This window comes from Pleurodeles waltl, chromosome 12 (genome assembly GCF_031143425.1).
Source record: "Pleurodeles waltl isolate 20211129_DDA chromosome 12, aPleWal1.hap1.20221129, whole genome shotgun sequence".
NCBI lineage: Eukaryota > Metazoa > Chordata > Amphibia > Caudata > Salamandridae > Pleurodeles > Pleurodeles waltl.
Window position 1 is genome coordinate 190,372,412 of NC_090451.1, and position 8,308 is coordinate 190,380,719.

At 41.0% G+C, this 8,308-nt stretch overlaps 1 protein-coding gene across 4 annotated transcripts in view; it reads right to left on the reverse strand.

The window, feature by feature from the left end:
- FBXO31 (F-box protein 31) overlaps positions 1–5,052 on the reverse strand; it is a 205,776-nt gene extending 200,724 nt beyond the window's left edge. Inside the window, exon 1 of one of the 4 annotated variants that reach the window (XM_069216501.1) lies at positions 4,705–5,052. In XM_069216501.1, coding sequence (XP_069072602.1) covers positions 4,705–4,969 — 265 coding nt within the window. In that variant the 5' untranslated portion in view covers positions 4,970–5,052. The remainder of the gene's footprint in view (positions 1–4,704) is intronic. The other 3 variants (XM_069216502.1, XM_069216504.1, XM_069216503.1) reach the window with 3 other exon arrangements.
- Positions 5,053–8,308: the final 3,256 nt, after the last annotated feature.

Here is an 8,308-nt window from a genome sequence, read left to right on the forward strand (position 1 = left end):
CAGTATGCAAAACGTTAGCAACCAAGCCAGCCTAGTTCATGGAATTCACCCACATGATAATGTAAATGCTTCATTTTTGCCTCTCCAATAAAGTTTTTAGTTTCAACTCTGATTATTACTTCAAGATACTAGGGACTGAGATGGAGGCCAAATTTGGGCCCCCATATATATGTATTCTAAGGGACAAAGTAGGAAAATGTTGGTTATGGAACGACAGTTTTGCAGAATATACTCCAAATATAATCTTTTGGGGACAGTTTATTGATGGTATTTTGTGCATTTGGCAACGCACAAAAACAATGCTCAATCAATACTTACAGGAATAAAATAACAACAAATGGAACATTCAAACAATCACTACTGAAATAGATTTCTTGTCTATTACCATCTATATCAAAGATGGATGCAAACAGACCACATTTTATAGGAAATCCACGGCTGCCAACTCCATTTTAAGAACAGACAACTGTTATCCAAAAAACAAATCAGGAACAATCCCAAGGGAGAACTCCAACAAATTAGACGCAATTGCAGTGATGGTGAGTTCTATCAACCAAAAGCAGAACTGATGGTGCATCTAGAAAAAAAAAAGATATTGAAGGAATCACCTACAAACATGTAGACAGTAGGTAAACAAGAAAACACATCAAGACCTCATACAACCAAGAATTCAAAAGAAACAATAAAAATAATAATAACCGTTTCTGACAGACTATTAAAATGGTAATTTCCAAATCAGAAAGTTTACACAATGCTAATGGTGTTTATTCATAACTAATCCATCCATAAAGAATGATATTGCCAACTACCCACAAATGGGTTTCCATAGCACACAAAAATCTTCAATCTACTCTGCAAATCTGAATTCATTGATAAAAGACAAATGAAAGCAACCTCCCTAGATAAACCCAGTGGATTTTTATAAATTCCACAACTACGGAGTACATAAATTCGGATCTAACAAAATTAAAGTAGTTTCATCTACAATTCAAATTGCTATAAGCATTACAGATTGCATTAACTACAACAGTAGTCACATCATCTACATAATCGAGTGTCTATGCAACCGACTGTATGTAGGCACCACTATCCCAGACATTGCGAATCAGAAAACTAGAACACTACCAGAACAGAAATTAGCTGCCCACTAACCCAACACTACTATCAGTATCATCCAAACCATGGAACACTCACTTTCTATGGAACAGAACGTATCAAAGCTCATTCTCAAGGAGGCATCGGAGAACTGGTCATGAGCAGTAAGGTGAATTGCTATTCAAGCTGGGTACCACAAAAAATTTATTGAATAAAGATGCAGAAATGTGTTACTGGCTTCATGAAATTTGGCAACTCTTGTTGCATGACTATGAACGAAGTCCAGACCCGATTACTGATTGTGCAATACATCTAGCTACTAGAACTAATCACTAGTCTTATCTTGGCAACATTACAACCCCTTTAAAATTGTTCCAGGTTACGTTTTACATAACATCATAGGAAAACAAAATGAGCAGGTATTAAAACCCTACATCCCCGCCTTTGGTTTGCTTACATAATCTTAGGTAAGGAAGATACATTACCTTAAGCAAATGAAACCTAACAATCATTGTTTTCTTAAACTCTTTGTCATTAACTAATGTTAAATGAATGATAGGTGGATGATATTGGAGAACTTGATGTAAAACACCAATTAAATATGCATAATAGAGGTCTAATGCAGTAGATCTAAAGACACCCATTTGTAATAACAAATACTGGATAGGAGACACAACACACTCCCCTTTTTTGGTCCTTACATACACAAATGACAATGCACTTTTTATGCACGACAGTCAGGATATGTTTGTTTTCTGTGCATTGTCATTAGTAACCGATTAACCTGACTCAACCCTGACAAAAGAAATTAGAAACTTATCCCAGCACCGGAGTATCAAAAATTAGCAATTTTACACCAATCAACTTTAACGTACTCCAAGATGGCTGCCTTACACTCCAAATACTTTGCCCATTATGGCCACCCCTCGCACGAGTCACCAATTGACCTTTGCCCTGGTACTACTTCCGAGGTAAGCAACCGTAAACTCTGGCTCTTTCTGGTGGATTTCAGATAATCTTGAGAACGGCACCAGAACAAACCCACTTCTGTACGGGGACCACAGTAATAATCTTGAGGCTCTTCCACGATACTTTAGGTAAGCACTGACGCAAACTCTGGTTGATTCAGACTCGCCTTGGAGTCTTTTCAAGCGACTGCTAATGTAATCTGTGTAAACTCTTTTACAGACATGTAATACCTGCAAACTATTTGCTGCAGACACATTGTCAACGAAGGTACATTTTCACACTGCCCATCTTTTTATCTTTAAACTGCACAATCACTTAATTACCCGACCATACTATATTATCTCTTAGTCTAAACCACTTTTGAAGGCCTTACTATAACCCATTATCTAAACTGGTATATCAGTAGGAGTCTTGGAATATATTTTACCATGACACTTACTAATAACAAGCGTGTCAAACTTACATGGTTTATTTATTTACTGATTCACAATATATTAGCCACCGCCCACCCTGCTTTTTACATTACGTTAAGATCAGGGATGACTCACTTTAGCATCATGATCATCTGGATGATTTGAAATTACCTGTTTGAAATCAACTGATCGCCATGCATGATTAGCCTTATACAGCCTCCCACGCACCTAAAATATATATGTGCATTGGCATTGCACTGCCACTCTGCCTCACGTATCTTATAAGGATTAATCACAAGTGTGCTGTATTCCACTATTTCGGCACCACTGCAGTGAAAGCACTGGAATTATAATATTCTATCATAATGATTTGACAAAATAATGTCAGCACTTGTTTATTTTTATGTCCTTTTAGTAATGTCCATATAGGTTCACAATAACTTTAATGTCTTATGTGACATGATGGATTTGCCAAATATTCCTCTCTCATTTTTTTCTTAAGTGTTATTTTATGCAATAACTTTTATGTATTTCAATTATTATTTGATATCATTTCTGATGTTTTGGAGCTATATGTAAGCAGCCTTGTGAGAGTCCCAGGGCTGCATCCTGTTAGGGAGCAAAACAAGTGTTGGCTTTTTTTAGTTCATAAATCCTCATGTCAAGTCAACAACGTTGAAAGGGACAAAGAGTAACACTAAAAATAAAAACACTAATATTTATTATTACAGCCAATTTGTTTTGTACTGAATATACCAAGGCTAATGTGGACAGAACTATGAAACTAAACTTAATTGGATACGACTAGCCTATACTATATGCTGCAATCTCCCTGCTCAGTGAAGGCACTCCCAGTCCGGCGACACACTTTGATCATTAGATCTGACTTACTTCATGATACTTGATGGCCAGCCCACCCAGCTCCTACTTCTTACACATAGTGTACCTGCGTAACCGCTCCCAGTACAAGAGAATCGCTGTAATTTGTCTGATGATTCCTTTGCCCAAGTCTGCTTGACCGCATCTCAAATAGAACCGCTACTAGATGAACCTCCCTCTCACAGGAACTTGGCTCAAAAAGAATACATCAGAACACCTGTCTATAAATGATGCTCCCCATGTAGGCCTGCCCAACAGTTGACCCACTGGCAGACCCTCGGCGCCGACAACCCCTGCCCCAGTAACACTTCTGCTGGCTACTTGTGCCCTGCCGACACTCCTTCTGGTGACCCTTAGCCCGCTGACACTTGCGCCGCCAACCCTCTTTCCTACACTCCCACCTGCGACTCCCCTGCATTACCAACACTCACACTGGCAACTCCCTGTCCCGCCGACACTCCCACTCGCGACCTCTAGCCCCACTAACACTCCTGTTGACAATCCTTGGCCCACCGAAACCCCTACTGGCTACCCCTGCCCTGTCTGCTACCCCTGCGGCTCCGACACTCTCGCAGGCAACCCTTCACCCCCAACACTTTTGACCCCTGTTACAGGTACACTCCAGCCGGCAGCCCCTGCCTTGGCGACACTCAGGCATCCAAACCCCGACAATAAACCTGTGTCCAACAATACACCAGATGCGCTTAGAGCCCAAAAGCGCCCCAATGGCAGCCCCATGCACAGCAACACACGCAAACACAAAAAGTGCCTGGTGACACTCTAAACAGCACCCTTCATTCCCTAACACTCCAAGGAACAACCCGCGTGATTACAATTCCACTATCAGTCTATCACCCCTGCAAGACGACAATCCTTATCGAAGCCCCGTTATCAACAGTTAAAATCCCCACGGATTCCCACAACCCCTTCCCATCATTCCTACGCACCCTTCATCAGCTGTCAGCAAAAGCCACAGCACCACCCATCCTGATTCTTCGTCATGCAGCCCTCCACTTTTGACCCGAGACTAGAGTGTATGTATTGTATGTCAACTTCTAAATAGCGCTTACCCCTATGAGAGGCTTGCCTACGTGAGTAGCATGATACATGGTATAGGCAATTACAGGGTATAGTGTATGTGGCTGGAGGGATGTTGTCCTTGTTTCGATCCTATGTACTTCTTGGGAGTGCCTCTAACTCCCCGCAGCATTCACTTTACCTTCGCTGTCTATCCCAGCACCTACCGGGGGTTGACAGCCCCTGTCAAGAATCAGTACAATCCCTCCCCTCTCCGGATTTCATACACTAAACCACCCTGACTCTCAGTGGGAAAGTCGGTTATACTTACCCTCACGGCAGCGCCTCCTCCAGATGGTGTCAGTGCTCAGGATCTGTCGGAACTTCCTGCAGACTCTAGCCAGGCTGGGCAGCTGGGTACCGGGTAGAGAGCCGAATATATGCACCAAAAGCTCCGGTGGTAGCTGCAACAAGGAGCGGGGGGCTTCAATTCGTTCCTCTTCCTCCTCCTCGGGCTCAGCCTCCGGATCCCGCCGCTCCCGCCGTCGGCAGCCCCGCGCCTGGCCGACCCCGCATAGCCGTGCACAGACCGCCATCCGCACTGTACCACCGACCACAACACACCCGGAGGGTGGGCGGGGCTTGGCAGGAACGTCAGCGCGTAACCTCAGCACGGCGAAGAGAGGGCAATGCGAGTGACGTCAAACCTAACGGCCCCACCCCACTCACTGACAAGCGGGCGGAGCTAGAAAACCGACGTCACTTAGTAAACCCGGAAGCGAGGGTAGTTAAGGAGCAATAGTGTCGGCGAAACGTTGAGTGCATCATTGCCGTTTGTTAGGTTAAACAAGTGCCTGCCTTTGGAATGGCAATTGGTAATAAAGAGCAACCGAAGAGAGAAGTAAAAGCGCCTTTGTTTTATTACAATTTTGCCATTACGACAAGATTCTTGGTTTGCGTTGAAAATTATTCCAGATTATTTTTTGCCAACATGGTATTTATTTTTAATAACGGGAGTATCCTAAACTGAATGATCCCGCCGTTAATGCAGTACAGTTGATGTTTCAACACGTACAGCCTACTTTGCTGTCTCACGAATCCCGCACGTAGTTGTCATTTCCCAATGTGCAAGCACGCGATTAATCGAAGTTTTGTGTAAATAAAACAAAGGTGACTACGTAATACTGCTCGTAAACTACACACACCTGGTAAGGCCAGTTCTAGGATTGTCAAGCTCCCTCTAATTTGCATAACGTGTAACATCATAGGAAGGGAGGACAATTGACCATTCATTCTTACCTAGTACTAAATGGCAAACAATGTAATAACTCTAATAAAATAAATACATATATTATATAGTGCAATTAAGTGGACATAAATTACAATAATCAAGCTGGGTGAAAAAGCTAGGTCTACAGGCCATATGTACGAACACATTTTCCCATAGACACAGAATGGGCAAAACTGCTTGCTACATCTGGCCCTACGTCTCTACAAAACCTGCATGATTACTACGAAGTTTACTAATTGTTTCCAGACTGGTGTATGGTTAAAATTCCAAGGCAGAGAACACCAAAGGTATACAGCAGGACTTCAAGTGTCTCCCTAACCCTCCCTTTATAATAGGTACAAAGATAAGGCATTGGTTTTCAGCAGGCATGGGGGATCAACACAACAGGATACATGCTAGATCTGGTGAACGACCCGCGAGTGCTGCAGCAAACAATAGCAAACGCAGACTGCAAAAGATAAGAGCAGCAGATGGCATGTATGTCATACGCAGGTGGGGTTGCCTATATATTGGCAAGCAAAAGCACCAGAGGCTGGACGATACCTTCACGCCAAGCATCTAAACGAAGCAATTACTCTCAGTCTCCATTACTAAGAAATTGAAAGAGCTTAACTAACTTAAAGATAAAAATAAGAGATGGCTGAAAAGGGACATCAATTTGTGGGCAGGGAAAAAAGGCTGCCAAAAGCTACCCTAGGAGCCAGTCACTAAAATGACAAGTAGTATGTGAAAGCAACAAAACAAGAGGGACTTATTATAGAAGACTATGCTGTGTATACCTAAAAGGAAAGGAAATCTAGCAACGTGTCACGTAAAATGAGTCTTTGGCTTAGCTCCTTAACGCTTGTTTTCATGCCTATGGGTGGCAAAGAGTGAACTTAGTTCTGTGCACCTATTGATTGTGAAATACATAGTTTAAGTGGCATACATGCTTTTGGGTTACTAGCAGTCCCTAAACAGTGATCCAGGGACACCCTAGGTATTGGAAACAAATCTATCTCATCCTTCTCAATACTACACACACAAACTGTATTAAGATAAAGATACCTTAACTAAGGAGGGTGTTTATTTCAAGAGATTCACCCTGTTGCTTAGCCCTAGGATAACCCCATAAAATGTAATTAAAACAACACAGATGCATGTTGCGAACAAGGAGAATACAATTAACATTTTTTACCATGGTTAGAATATAATCTAAAAAAAAAATACCCCAAAACATACTTCTATGTGCTATTCTATGGGAGCATGGGAGTAGTATAACTTGCTGCTTCTAGCTTTTTCTTAGGGATAAGCAGCATTCTACATACCTGTTTACACCAAAGTGCTGTAGTTGCCAAAAGTCAGGGAGGCCGTGTTGCCTGCAAAGAGTAAATATACATCGCATCTGCTCCTTTCCTCCCAGACGTAGGGGATCAATATCAGCTTTCAGTAGAAAGGGCAAAAGAGCAGCATTTCTGGGAGTCAAGATAGACTCAAGCTGTATCTTGAGCAATAATCTGGGGTGAATGACCTCTACTGACTGATATAGGATGGAATTGCCAAATATCACCTTCGGAATGTCTGGCATAGCCAAAGTGCATCACAATGCCAGTTTTAGACACATTCTTATAAACAAATGAGGTAAAAACATGACAATTCGGACTACACTGTGTTGGTTATTGCTCTTGTTTGACTTTGAAATAGAGATAACATTGAACTTTTTTCCAGACTGATGTTGCATCAGGTGTCTTATCAATAACATTGTCTGAGTGACTTGACATTTTCACAGGTTCTTAGAAAGATAAGGACAGAGGATACCTGCGTCAATGCAGACATGCTGTTGAATCTGCAAACCTTAGAGAAAATGGAGACTCAGCCTGCTCAGATCTTATGGTCTTTATGTCATCCCCAGCTTGTAAATCTGAATTGTGACATCATATGGGCAGAGAGATGTACATGGATTTATCTAATTGATAGTGAAATCCATGCTCTCAGAACATCGAGATATAAAAATCAATAATTTTCCAGCATTTGTTATATTTACAATATATATATATATATATATATATATATATATATATATATATATATATATATATATAGCATAATATTAGTAAGCGTAAATGTCATTTTGTAAATGCATCTTGACATAAATTATCAAGAAGAAATGTAATAAGTTATGCATTAATTTGTTTCTTAAGACTTGCATGTTTCAAGTGATAAACCATTAAACATTAGAATATATGAAAAGCGTTATAAACAGACATGATCATAAAAGCCTTATGTTGTTTAAAAGCAGTGCTAGTTGATTAAACAGATTGAACATGATACTGAATATGCCAATCAAAAAATATGCAGCTGTAAAAAATAAAAAAATGAAAAACAAAATCGTCCACTGAAAATCTTCAGCTTTACTACACTGTCTCTGTGGTAGTTTAGAATCCTGTGTATGGTCCAGAGCGAATCACAAGTTATTTTTCAGTCTTCATCTTGGAGCATATGAACATCATCAGGTTTACATGCAGGGTACATGTGGTCATGGAGAAAACTAGTTAATGCATGCTTGTTGTCGTTAGCTAACATATTAGATGGACCTGCAAGCGGTTGCAATTCCAAAGTACTCAGTGATAGTGAGAGTACTGTGCTTGGAGGCTCGAATGATAAC